The sequence below is a fragment of the Poecilia reticulata genome, linkage group LG14 (assembly GCF_000633615.1).
Source record: "Poecilia reticulata strain Guanapo linkage group LG14, Guppy_female_1.0+MT, whole genome shotgun sequence".
In the NCBI taxonomy this organism is placed as follows: Eukaryota; Metazoa; Chordata; class Actinopteri; order Cyprinodontiformes; family Poeciliidae; genus Poecilia; species Poecilia reticulata.
Genome location: NC_024344.1, coordinates 3,585,502 through 3,599,115, shown reverse-complemented (window position 1 = coordinate 3,599,115; position 13,614 = coordinate 3,585,502). Strand labels below are relative to the sequence as shown.

At 38.3% G+C, this 13,614-nt stretch overlaps 2 protein-coding genes across 2 annotated transcripts; one reads left to right on the top strand and one right to left on the bottom strand.

Annotated features, from left to right (window-relative positions):
• Nucleotides 1-1,395: 1,395 nt before the first annotated feature.
• On the top strand, nt 1,396-7,013 carry bnip1b (BCL2 interacting protein 1b). The gene is made up of 6 exons (XM_008427468.2): nt 1,396-1,494; nt 3,068-3,160; nt 3,254-3,345; nt 3,990-4,097; nt 5,695-5,813; nt 5,912-7,013. Exons 1-6 carry the CDS (start codon nt 1,411-1,413, stop codon nt 6,106-6,108), a joined length of 693 nt encoding a protein of 230 aa, XP_008425690.1. The 5' UTR covers nt 1,396-1,410; the 3' UTR covers nt 6,109-7,013.
• Nucleotides 7,014-7,235: 222 nt separating this feature from the next.
• Nucleotides 7,236-13,266, bottom strand: LOC103475667 (stanniocalcin-2-like). The gene is made up of 4 exons (XM_008427473.2): nt 12,979-13,266; nt 10,696-10,838; nt 9,303-9,514; nt 7,236-8,496 (listed from the first exon to the last, which is right to left on the bottom strand). The coding sequence occupies exons 1-4, from the start codon at nt 13,109-13,111 to the stop codon at nt 8,190-8,192; spliced, it is 795 nt and encodes a 264-aa protein (XP_008425695.1). The 5' UTR covers nt 13,112-13,266; the 3' UTR covers nt 7,236-8,189.
• Between the last annotated feature and the right edge of the window lie 348 nt (nt 13,267-13,614).

The window sequence follows — 13,614 nt, the reverse complement described above, 5'->3', positions numbered from 1 at the left end:
TTATATTTCAGATATTTTATAAGTTTTCACAAAGGGTGAATGCAGAATTTTATTTATTCACCTATTTAACTGTACAATCTGAATCATGACTAGTTTTTATAGACATTTGGTTGTCATATACAATCTTTACACTTTTAAGGATAGCATACATGCAAATCTGAGTGACATTTGGTTTGTAAAGATGGTAAAAAAAACACATTTTCAAGGTTAATTTAAAGTATAGAACATAAGTTTGAATATAAGTCTGTAGAGCATAGAATAATACATATCAGGCTTGACCTGTATGTGTCAGGATATGAAATACACTTCAGATTCCTTATAATCCATGGATTTACCACCTTTTGATCCTTGGACACACTTACTTCTAAGTGTGTAGTTAAAAGAAAACTCATTTCGGAGAGAAGATGGTAGATAATTTTTTTGCTCAGTCCATTCTGCCCAGGGCAGGGAGCGATGTTTTCTACAACAAAAAGACTTGTGGACTTTCACAAACACTGTGAAAATTCAGAGCCACGTCTAGTTTCTTTATATTAAGCAATAAGACAAAATAGGAATAAATATCAATTTGTAATTGGCTTTTTTTTTTGTACATAAAGAACATAATTTTCACTAAAACTGACGCAGAAAAAAAGTGAAAAAGCAGCTAACGTACAGGAAAAAAAAATATTAAAAAAACCTACTATACTTTTATTTATTTATTTATTTTAAAGTTTTGCCCCCTTTGTGCTGATTAACATACAAAGTGGCAGATCAAAACCGTTTTACAGTATCATAGTTTTTTTAAATGGAAGCAAACATTTAAATGCATCACTCCTGTAGTAGAAATCTTATTTAGTTTTATACTTAACAAATACAGTATAATTTATAGCAATCAGTGTCATTTATGAGCAGATTAATAAAGAAGGGTTTAAAATAGTGGTTGCTTATCTGACGAACCTGAACATCTTCAGGTCCACAAACATTACTAGTGAATAAATTAAACAGACTAAGAGCAATTATATGCTGAATAATTTATAGCACAATTTACCGTTATTGTTTTTGTTACTTTGATTTATGGAAAGAAAGAAAGTTGCTGCTAACAACTGCTTCCAATGGGTTTAATGTTCGCTGGCAGCCATGTAATACATTTCTAGAGGTATAATAAAAGTGTTATCTTGATAAGCAACAGATGCTAAACATTTTTAAGAGATTTCTAAATGCATTTTTTCCTCTCTCCCCATATATTTACCGCTCTAATTATTTTTAAAAGCACATGAAACAATACTCCAACCACTCAGAAATCTACTTCAAAATTAGATATTTTATAATATTTACAGGAAGACCGAAACGGCCTCAGCCAATTAGATTAAAGCTTCGCCTAAAGTGGATTGGTCTCTTTTAAGCCCTACAGCTTTCCGTACCAAAATAGCAATGGCGTCCTCGGAGGACGTAAACGTCCGAATTTGCGGACAAGAAATAATAAAATACGACCTGGAGATAAAGGCTCTCACTCAGGTAAGAGCTCAGTTGTTGTTTATGGTGATTTCCATGTGTTACTGGGAGAAGTTGACATTAAACCCACACAGGTGGTGCTAAATGTTGACTATTGAAGTTAGCTTAGCATCAGTTAGTTGGAATAACTTCAATCATATTTGTCTTTTTGTTTTAATAAGAATAATTTTCTGTGCCGCTGTTTCATCACCACATGAAATGAGCTTATTTTTTATTCTATTTTTGTGATTATTTCATTTTTTTTTCGCGAAAGCTTTCTGACAACTTTTAAAGCAACATCTGTCTCCCACTATCACACTCCTATGTAAATACCTTGAACCAACAAACCAACACTTTTTAGTTTAAAATATAAAATAATAAAGAAAATATCTGAAAAGACCAAAGAATAACGTGCAAAAGATCATGGTGATGTGAAGAATGTCTTCCAACATCAAATACTGGGGACTTATTGTGATTAATAATCAAAATACAAGTGGAAAGATGCAAAAAAGAGAAAAAAACTGGTCAAAAATGATAAAATTTGACTCAATACCAATAAACATTTTCCTGTTCATTAAAAAGAATTGCGAAAGAATTATAAATATTCAACATTTTTTGTGTTTACAATATTGCACAGATTATAAATACAATGATTACTAGTATTAAATACTATGTGGAGTTCTAGTTTTATATTTAAACTTCTAAAATATATTTTCCAGGCACATATTTCTATTTTATACCAAGTAACTATGTTTAGGCTCACCCAAATGGTTGCCACTGAACATTAATGGATTCCTTAAACATGCATTAAAAAATCAAAACAACATAGTAACACTCCATGCATGTGTTAAAAGAATGATAAAAAAGATACATTTTTAGCTTGAAATCACTATTTGAAAGTTATATTTCAAAAAAATTGGTTGGTTTAAGATTTATGACAGCCAGAATTTGTCCATCCATCCGTCCATTTTCTTCCGCTTGTCCGGGGTTGGGTCGCGGGGGCAGCAGCTTCAGAAGGGAGGCCCAGACTTCCCTCTCCCCAGCCACTTCTTCCAGCTCCTCCGGGAACCCCAAGGAGTTCCCAGGCCAGCCGAGAGACGTAATCCCTCCAGGGTGTCCTGGGTCTTCCCCGAGGCCTCCTCCCGGTGGGACGTGCCCAGAACACCTCACCAGGGAGGCGTCCAGGAGGCATCCTGACCAGATGCCCGAGCCACCTCAACTGGCTCCTCTCGACGTGGAGGAGCAGCGGCTCTACTCTGAGTCCCTCCCGGATGACCGAGCTTCTCACCCTATCTCTAAGGGAGAGCCCAGCCACCCTGCGGAGGAAACCCATTTCGGCCGCTTGTATCCGTGATCTCGTTCTTTTGGTCATGACCCAAAGCTCATGACCATAGATGAGGGTGGGAACGTAGATCGACCGGTAAATCGAGAGCTTCGCTTTTTGACTCAGATCTCTCTTCACCACGACGGAATTTGTGACAATCTATAATCTTGTCATTCTGCTCACAAAAACATTTTAAACTTCACATGTATAATTTAACCTTTCTGCTTTCACAGGCCTTTATTTTTGCACCTTTATGTTTTTCTGTATCTGCAGGACATCATGAATTGTCCTGGACCTCATTCTGCTCTCGCAGAGCTCAACTCTCGGGTCAAAGAGAAATTCAACAAGCTGCGGCTCAGGATACAGGTCAGGTCTTTGCCCCACATACAAACTGTGTTGGAGCTTCTTACTTTAGAAATGGAAATGTGTCAAGGGAAGCCATGTTTTTGCTGCTGTCAGGATCTGGAGCAGATGGCTCAGGAGCAAGACACACAATCCAACAGACTGTCCATCCTCACGGAGACGGAGAGCCAGCGACGCCAAATGCTGAGGTGTCTGGACACAAACACAGTAATTCTTATTGCAAATAATTCACTTTTATTGACAAAATAGTATATAACTACAGCTCTGGAAAAAATGAAGAGCCTATTGCACTGAACCCCATTGAAAACCTCGTAGTTATTCCACCAAATATCTGAACTCTTCCTGAATTAAAACATTAGTATTATTGTTTCTAAATTATTACGAACTTGTTTTCTTTGTTTTATTTGAGGTCTGAAAGCACTGCATCTTTTCCTTATTTTGACCATTCCTCGTTTTCTGCAAACATTTTTGTTTGGAATTTCAGAGTCATGTTGCCAGTAGTTCATAGAATAAAAGACCAAAGTTCATTTTACTCAAACATATACCTGTAAAAAGTAAAATCAGAGAAACTGATTATTTTAAGTGGTCTTATTTTTTTCCAGTCGTATATGTGACTGTTGTAAATGGAAGCGCTAAGCTTGGAGGGGCAGATAAAACAATCAATCAAATGAAACATGAGGCTTTTAAACTTGGTTGTTCATTGTATCCATCAATCCGGTTTTTGCAGTTTTCACATTACCTACCTGACAGCTGTAGATAATTACAGTAAATTCAAATTGGAAGGATTTGCAGGAACTGTTTAAGTTGGTTCTGATATTTTTGTGGGTTCCAGCAACCAGACCGCATGGCGGAAAGCCAACCTGGCCTGTAAACTCGCCATAGACAACATGGAAAAAGACGAGCTTCTGCAGGGAGGAGAAAGCCCGAGCACCAGACAGAGGTCAGTAAAGTTCTGCTGAGGCTTTCGAAGTGCTAAACCTGGTCGCTGAGCATTTTGTTGTTAATTGAAGCTCTTTCTACAAAACATTCAAAGATCTCTAATCACACTGCGGATGCCTTTCCTCCTTAGCAATGTGTTAAACACATGCCTGAATGCCTCAGAGGACCAAGCTGCTAAACCTCCTGCTTTATAGAGGTTCGTTAGACCAGCAGCTGGTGCCTATTCTCTAAAATTGTTTGCAAGGTTTTACTTTGTAAAGTTTCTGTTCAGGCTTGTTCCTCGTATTAGACAGTGAGGTGAGCAATACTTCATTTTCAGATCTGGTAGATCTCCATTAATTGCTCATTTGTAAAGCTATAAACAACAGTGTGTGCTATTTGGATTTAATTCAATGTAATGGACCAACACATTGATGTAAAAGTCTTTGAGTTCGGTCTGTTCTGGAACCATTTTTGCTGCCTTTGTATTTACAAGCCTCTTGTGGTATGTCTCTTAAATGCCTCTTCTTTTATGCGAATAGCTCAGTCAGACTATAAAAAGCACCTGAGCTTTAAATCTTGTTTCAGGTTCTCAGGTGAATTTATGTCTGGACATAAATGTGTTTTGACTGAAACCATTACATGCTATCTGTGTGTGAGTGTGTGTGTGTATGTGTGTGTGTGTGTGTGTGTGTGTGTGTGTGCGTGTGTGTGTTTACGGTTGGTTCTCACTACGACTGAAACGATTAGTCAGATTAATGTTTATGAATCAACTGAAATAATTAACTAACTTTGCAATCAGTTAATTGTTAAACGGAGAATGCAGACTCAAAAAAAGCTGTAATGAAACCAAAACTTTAAAAAAATGCTAATTGTTTCATGTAAGATAAAAAAATTCATAATAATTGAAAACATAGTGAAGAGATTAGCTCTGATGTTATCGATATTAAGAAAGGCAGAAAGGGCAGAGCTGTTTCTTTAGCTGCAGATTCATCCTTTAGTGATCAAGTGTTCACTAAAGGAATGCTATGCTATTGCATTGTAGGCCAGAAAATGTTTATTTTCTCATTTGAAAACAATTTGAATTGCTTGTATTTTTAAAACTCTATTTCTAATGTTGTATAATATAAGTTTAAATTGTCAAATAAAAAATCTGCATGTTTTTTTCTATCCAATTAATCGTTGGTTGCAGCTCTATTTCTAACATGTTTTCTTCTTCGGTTTTCCTTTAATTAACTTCTGAAGAGATGCATTCTCACAGCATGATGCTGCCATCACCACTTTTCACAGGGGTGTTGATGAAATGAAGCATTTCCACACTTCTTTATTTTCCCTAGAAAATGTGCTGTTAAAGTCATCTGCATGAATCTAGACTAACAATCTAGAGATGCATTTAATTTATTGTTGATGTTATGGTGTATAATAATTATTAACATTATTTTGGTGATGATACTCATCAAATTGTTGACTGTATCGTGTTTTCTTTATAAATTTGTAATTTTTGTGTTTTTATTCTGTAAGGCCTTGAACCACCTTGATGCTGAAATGTGTTAAAGAAATAAACTGGATTGATTGATTAATTGATTCCCTGCTGTGGCCTGTGTGTGTCCTTATGTCAGAAAAGTGACCAAAGAAAGTTTAGTGGAAGGCAGCAGCAACATCACGGAGAGTCTGATGTCCATCAGCAGGATGATGTCAGAGCAGGTGAAGCAGAGCGAGGACACCATTGGCACTCTGGGTAAAGAAACATTTTAAAAATCCCCCATCTTTTTGTGAATTTGTGTGTTGTCCAGTTTATCGATCACTAATCCCTCTCCTCTTTCATCGTCATGGCAGCCACCTCCTCTAAAACAGTGCAGGAGGCCAACGAGGAGTTCAAAAACATGACGGGAACCATCCACCTGGGGAGGAAACTGATTCTGAAGTACAACCGCAGGGAGCTCACAGACAAGCTGCTCATCTTCTTGGCTTTAGCGCTTTTCTTTGCCACCGTCCTCTACATCCTTAAGAAACGCCTCATCCCCTTCGTTTAATGAGCCGGCTGGCTCTGCATCTGCCTCGTAACGAGATCCCTGCAAGGACTGTAAGACGAGGAACAGCAGAGCAGAAACTACCTGGTTAGAGAAGAAGGAATATAAGATGTTACCTTGCTTAGGATGCAGGAGGTTAGTTTACAAAAACCAGCTGAGAATGTGAGGACTAAGGCTGCACACTGCCTGATTGTTAACAACGTTTGGACTTACTGGAATAACTGTTGGGACATTTAGAAATTCTTCAAATTAGAAAGAAAGAAAAGCAAAAATTTGGTTGGCATCCGCAACAGAATGTAATAACTTCAGTTTGTTCCTGGATGTTTTCATGCCAGTTTTCTGGCTAACTGGTCCAAAGGTGAATGTTGACTCCATATGATGTGCCTTTCTTTCTTCATTTTAATAAGACAAAAAAAAAAAATCTCCACAATAATGTTTTGACATTATTTCACATCACAGGAAAGTCTTGTGAAAGGAGCTTCAGGAACAAACTTGGAGGTTTTCCATCATGTGTCGTGATTTGTCAAACTTATGCAGAAACATGCTGTACACATGTTTTCTGCTCAGTTACATTTCTAGTTTTTAACATCTATGCAGGAGGAATTAAAAAGACATGGAAGCAAAGTGCTACAATATTTAAACTTTTTTTTTTATTTCAAAGAGAAATCACATGTTGTAGCTCAAACAAATTCCTTCAGCATTGGTGTTGCGGTCTGTAAGAAATAATGTTTCCAAGTCGTGACTTGAACATATAGAGAATCTATAGATGGTGCAATAAACGAAAGTGTTTTACAAGCTCAAAAAGGTTAAAATACTATTTATAACATATTGCCAGCAATTATAAGAGTAGTTGAATTGTAACGCCAATAAAGGCTTTTCTACTGATTTATGTTGAAGGGTCAAAATAAGCCTGGAGAAAAACAAGATGGATGTTTGGGAGATTTGTGAGATTTCCCATCATAAACAAATGATTGAATTAAGAAAAACTTAAATCTGGCTGTGGTATAAATAATCTCAGACTACCTGTATGCTTATTTGGGTTAGATTATCAGTAAAATGACACATTTCTGCTTAAAATGTTTTCTTAATTTGTGCTTTCAGATATTTTTACACAATAAATTGGACATGCATGCACTTTGGTGAAAGTCTGCCCATATTTATTTATATTTATGTAGCTTACAGTCAAAGCAAACACTTGCATTCTCAAAAACAAGAACTGTTTTCATTACACAGGAAAAGACACCATGTGCTGAAATCTGAGTTTTAAACCAATTAAAGAAAAATATTCACTCACAATAAGGTCTGCTTTTTATTTATGTCAAAAAAATGTCTATTTAAACTATTAAAATTGTGCTTAAAACTGTTGTTTGGGATTTGTAATTTTTTTACAAGGTACATCATCATTTGCTGGTTTTAAAAGCACCGTCTGACAGGATTCTTCTTTTTAGATGTTTTTAATGTTTTGAGTTGCAAAACACTGTTTTATATCTCTGAACACTTCAGCACCACCAGTTTGGACGACAAAGACACAAAAATAGGCGTAATTACTTCATTATGCTGAACTTTCTTGGCATCTTTGCCTCTAGATGCATTTGGAGCCATCTGCTTTGTGACTCTATAAATAAAGAAAATGGCCTGAGCAAAACAGTTGTATAAAACAGATTGTATAACTTCAGATGTCTTTAAGATTATTACGAGTTTAAGGTGGATTATTGAAGCTTGTCTTTAACTATATGCATGATGCACAACATGACAAAAACCAAAACAGACTAAAAATGTTTTAATTCTGTCTTAAAGCCATCAGACACACGTGAACTGAACGTGTTTGTTTCCCTCTGATGAAATGTAATATTGATGTGAGGTAGATTAATGGCTTTTCATCCTGTATATGTCCAGAGAAAATATTAATCTGCACAAAACAAAAACACCCACACACTGAATAAGTATTGCTGCTTTTGCATTCACTGGCAACACTACACAGAAAACTCGTCTAACTACATCTTTTACTTATTCTACTGGTAATATAAGTGCTTAATGTTGGTTTACCCTGTGTGCACCTTGTGTAACTCTTGATATAAGACAGTTCAGGATGCTAAGAGATCGGATTGGGTAGCATTGTCTGTCGACCAATTAGGGGTCACGTCCTCTAGTTCGACCTCTCTGGTTGGCTGCTGTTGCAGGGGGTCAGTGGGGGTAACCGGTCCAGGGATGGAGGGTGCTGGGCTGGTGGGAAGCCCCAGAGCATCTGACTGACTGAGGGGGCAGATGTTGGTGAAGGTGCTGCAGAGCGCCCCCCAGTGTTGCTCACACTGCCCCCGAAGTCGCTGACCGACCCAGGACCTGATCTTGTCTCCACACTTCAGCAGGAAGTTCATCAGCTCAACGTACGGCCTGTTGGGAATTCATTCACAGAGAAAACGCTCAAAGACGATCCTTCCTCCACAGAAGACCAGAATGCTTTAAAATAAAAAAAAATCCAACAGAATAAAATAAGCAGGAAATCTTTTTTGGCAGGAACTTTCTGTAACACTTCATATGAAGGGGTGTGCATAAGACTGGCATAAAACCTGTCATGAGCATGAAGGAGTCTTCATAAATGCTGTTGTCATGAAGTGTCATCTAGTAAATAATGACACTTTTAATGCAAAGTTGGTCTAAAAGTTGCATTAAACATCCATTAATAGTGTCAATTTTGACATTTTTAACGCAAAGTCCCATTGAAACTGGCATTAAAAGTCCTTTAGCATTAAATGTGTCATTATTTACCGAATGACATTTCATGACCCCAGTCATAAACGTTCATAAAAACTCCTTCGTGTTCGTGACATTGTTATGTCAGTCTTATGCACACCCCTTCAATGAAGTGTTACCAAACTTTCCATTGATGAAAAGATGAAAGCACCTGGTGGAAAGTCTTAACTAATAAAATTAATTAATTTTAGGTTAAAATCAGTACAGGGATCAAACCTCAAATGTATTCAAACCCCTAGAGCTTCAACATTTTGCCTTGTTGCAGCTTCAAACTGCGGAAACCAGATATTTTCATAGCTCACTGATGCGATCTGTAGTTGTTTTAATCTAAAATTATCCTGTTTTAGGGCCATTAGGATAAACAAAAATGATTCCAACCCCTCCTAAAATGGTGAAGTGTTTCTCATGCTCAAAGAAGCTGTAATGAATAAGCGTGCCTTTCTCACCCTGCAGGAAACATGAGTTGGAACTGGACCAGGTTCCCCATGGTGTCCAGGTGATCCTGCACAGCCAGGCAGAGATTGTGTTTGGAGTAGCACTCTCTCTGGAGCGAGAACATCATCTCCTTCACAGCAGAGCAACGCCGGCTCACGCAGCTGAAACGCTGCCGCAGTCCCAACGCGACGCATCGCAGTGCGTCCTTCACGTACGACTTGCCCTGGAGGAGACAAACATGACATGACAGGCAGAAAAAGTAAGAAGGACATTTGTGGTTTTTCAGTTGTAACAATACATCTTGTGCTGTTTAGGCCACATTTGTTTGTTGCATCCTGAGTCGGGGTGACCAACACAACAACACTGGAAGACAACGCAAATACTGGATGAAGAATTTGATGCAGCACCAAATCTGCAGTTTGGTGAAATTTGTAAGGAAAAATGGAATATAATTGCAGTGTCTAGATGGGCAAGTCCGATTTCTATTCATTAATCTGTTTGTAGCAAATACATTTGTAGCTAAATGGAATGAAGTTCTTTGAATTAACATCAAACGCTTGCGCGGAAATTTGTTTTGTTAATTAATTGTGCTGTTTGTGCAGCTAAAATTTCTGTAGCAAGTTTGATTGACACCAAATGTGCTTGATTTTCTAAGTGTGGGGGGGCTTGCTCTGGAAACATTTATTGATGCAAACATTTTTTGCAGCACAAATATTTGGCACCACCTTCATTTGATCTGAAGAATGTATGGGCTCAACTTCACTCAGGTTCATTTTCTTAACTCTCACATCTGATTCTAAGTAGTTTCAGGAGAAATTAATCATTTGTGTAAAACCCTGCTTGCTTCATGCACGATGACCTGGTGTGTTCATGAGAGACATAAAAACAACAGCTGTTTGTGTGTAATTTAATCGGATCGTAGACTTGACTGAAATTTATAAACAACTCATAGCTGATATACAGAAATACTGTTTTTTTTTCCAATAAATATCCCCTAGCTGTTGTTATGAATACGTCTGAAAAGGATACGCAGAAAGAACATCATCTACTGCTCCTCATCACTCCGAGGACAAGAAGAACTTGCTTCCCTTTCTTGTAAATTTCTATTCTAGTAAAGTGGACATACTGTTCCTTCTCCCATTTCAGATGCCCTCTCAGATCGTTCTGTAACCAATGCTACCATCCACAACCATACCCTGCTCTTTATACAACAAACATTCCTAACAAACGACCTTAACGACTGATGGGATTAAATGAAATAAAAACGTGTGTCCAGATCTGCTTTCTCTAACTCCTGCCTGAAGTTGAACTTAATTTCAGTCCGTCTGTGAGGGCTGCGATGACGAGCAGATGACTCTCACTTGTGTGTCTGAGAGCGTGACATGAGCTCAGTCAGATTCCCACCTGGGAGTTGTAGCGTCCTGCGTTGTGCAGCAGAGTGAGGCATATATGGTGGAGGCCCTGGATCTCACAGGAGTTATTGCTGAAACACTGAAACATCCCACAGCCGACATCCCCTGAACTCACCAGGCAGCTCTGGATGTCAGCTTAGGCAGAGAGAAAAGACACAGTGAGATCAGCACGACGACAGAGATCTAAAGTCCCTCAGCAAGGGCAGGAACCCAACAAGTTCCTGCAGAACGTGATGTGCTCAAGAGCTAATTTGGACATTTTGAGCAGTTGGTTGGAGCAGAAAGGGTGGAGAAAGTAGAGAAATGAAAGGAGCTGCCAAGAAATCAGATGTCAGGATGAAAATGAAAACTAGAGTTGCACACAAAAAAAGGGGAATATATATATATATATATAGATATAGTTTTTAGGGGCAACTCTAGTTTTCACTTTCCAGCTGACATTTAATTTCTTGGCAATATAAATAAATACAGTGATTTGCAAAAGCATTTGTACCCTTGAAATTAGCTATGTTTGTTACATTACAACCACAAACATAAATATATATCAGTAGGTTTATAGTTGTGCCACACTCTTTCCATTTCCGGATGATGGATTGAACAACGCTCCATGAGATGTTCAAAGCTTGGGAAGTATTCTTATAGCCTGAATCTGCTTTAAACTTCTCCATAACTTTATCTCTGGCTTGTCTGGTGTGTTCCTAGGACTTCATGATGCTGATTGCTCCCCAGTATTGTCATAACTTCTGAGGCGTCCCAGAGCAGCTGGATTTGAACTGAGATTAGATTACACACAGCTGGACTCAAGTCATTAGCAATCGTCGGCCAACTTCTGACGGCAAATGGTTGCTCTCACAGAAAAGGCGCCTGAATGTTTTTGCCTTCTGCACTTTTCAGTTTTTGTGTTTTGAATCATGTATAAGTTTCTTTCTACTTCACAGTTGTATATAACATTAAATTCCAATGAAATATATTTATCTTTATGGCTTTAATGTGACAAAATATGGAACAGTTCAAAAGGTATGAATACTTTTGCAAGTTGCAAAATGGATATTTGCAATGCAATACTTGGTGAGCTAATACACACTGCTCAAAAAAATAAAGGGAACACTTTAACATTTAAGTGAACACTGAAGTGTTCCCTTTATTTTTTTGAGCAGTATATTTCAAGTCAGGGGCTTTCACACTCTGCATGCTAGCAATATATATGCCAACTGGGATGGACTTCAACTGTCTTTGACGGCAACATCACATATAGTTTTTAGAGACGGTGATGCTAACGTTCTCAGGGATAGGTAGCGATAATGTGAATAAGAAAAATGAAGAGAAAATGCTGATTGATATTGCGATTACAGTGTTAAGCAGTTATATTGGGATCAGCTTTTCCTCCAGTTATGCTTCCCTACCATTGCACTTGATATAAAACTCTTAAATTATAAATTTATAGTCGATTTTTTTGGGAACAATATGGATTTATTGGGTAGAAGACATATCAAGTCTGCAATAAATCAGTTCAGAACTGCTGACATATAGACTACCTATTACTGTGCTGTCATTTGCATTAGTAAAATATTTTTTTCTTAGTGCATAGGGCACCAAAACCAGCTCCAGCCCAAGGGCCCACATCCCTGTAAATCCGGCCCTGCCATTTTGCTACAAACTCCTTCCATTTTGACTCTACAAAGAAACCACTTTATATTAGTGGTGGATAGACTCACAAAAATCCTCAAAGTTTAATTAAACTGTATGTCAAATTTAACACCATATAAGCTCAGATATCTGTACTTAGACGTTTAAAGAGGTTTCGATAATACTTTGTTTTTCATTGTGCCATATTACATGGGAAACAACAAAATGTACAGAAAGGCTATAATTTGTTTCAGTACTACAGGTAAATGACTTATTTTCATATTTTTTGTTCTAATGTTCAATGCTTAAACACAAGTACTTGTTAAAAAGACTTTTCTGTCTCTGTCTGGTTGAGGTTTTAGTTAAAATGTAGCCGGTTGTGGTGCAGCGGAGACACCTGGTGCAGAGGGAACGATCCTGGGCAGGATGGAGTCACTGAAGCCCGGAGCTGAATATAAAGAGGCACAGCCTCAGGTTTCAGATCCCTGGTTGCTCACTGACTTAGCAGGTCACATCATTTTAAAGCAGAAGAAGCTATGATAATGAGCACATGGATCAGAGTGCCCTTCATGCACATCAAGAAGCATTCAAATGTCAAATCCAAAGGAGAACATTTTCACTAAAATATAACTTTGCGGTGTGAACTCACCTGTGCTCTGCAGGGAGAGGCGCTTTTTGACTTGGCTCCCTTGTTTCTCCAGGATATGATCATGCAGCTCCATGGCCAGCAGATGATTACAGCCCAGCAGCAGAAACATCGCAGCAGTCACATTCACCATCATCTTTTATTGTTACTATTATTTTTATTTTCCCGATAGCTTTACTAGACTGTGTTTGTTTGCAGGAGTGTGGTCAGTTTAGTGCGGCAGAGAAACGCGGGTATATGAACCCGCAGGAGCGCCGCGCGTTCACCGGACTGAACGGAGCATGCGTCTCCGCCAATCACAGCGCAGCACTGTGAACGCGCAGCACACGTAGAGTCGAGAGTTTATCATGTTATCAGCAAATGAGCCACTGTGGGCAAAATGCATCCCATATAAGTGTCCGTCACACTTTTAGCCTGCTAAATGGATGATGATGACGAAAAGGCAGAATAAAAATACACATTAATGATTCCCGAAAAGTGAAATTCTTCTGACATCACGCACTGTGGGGGTGCGTGAAGGTCAAACACTCAAAACCACTTTGAATGAGGGTTTACAGCTGCTCTGCTCTCCAAGCCGGAAGGATACGTGCACAAAGAAACGTAGGACTAGCAGAGAGGTAACTCTTGATGGGGTATGGC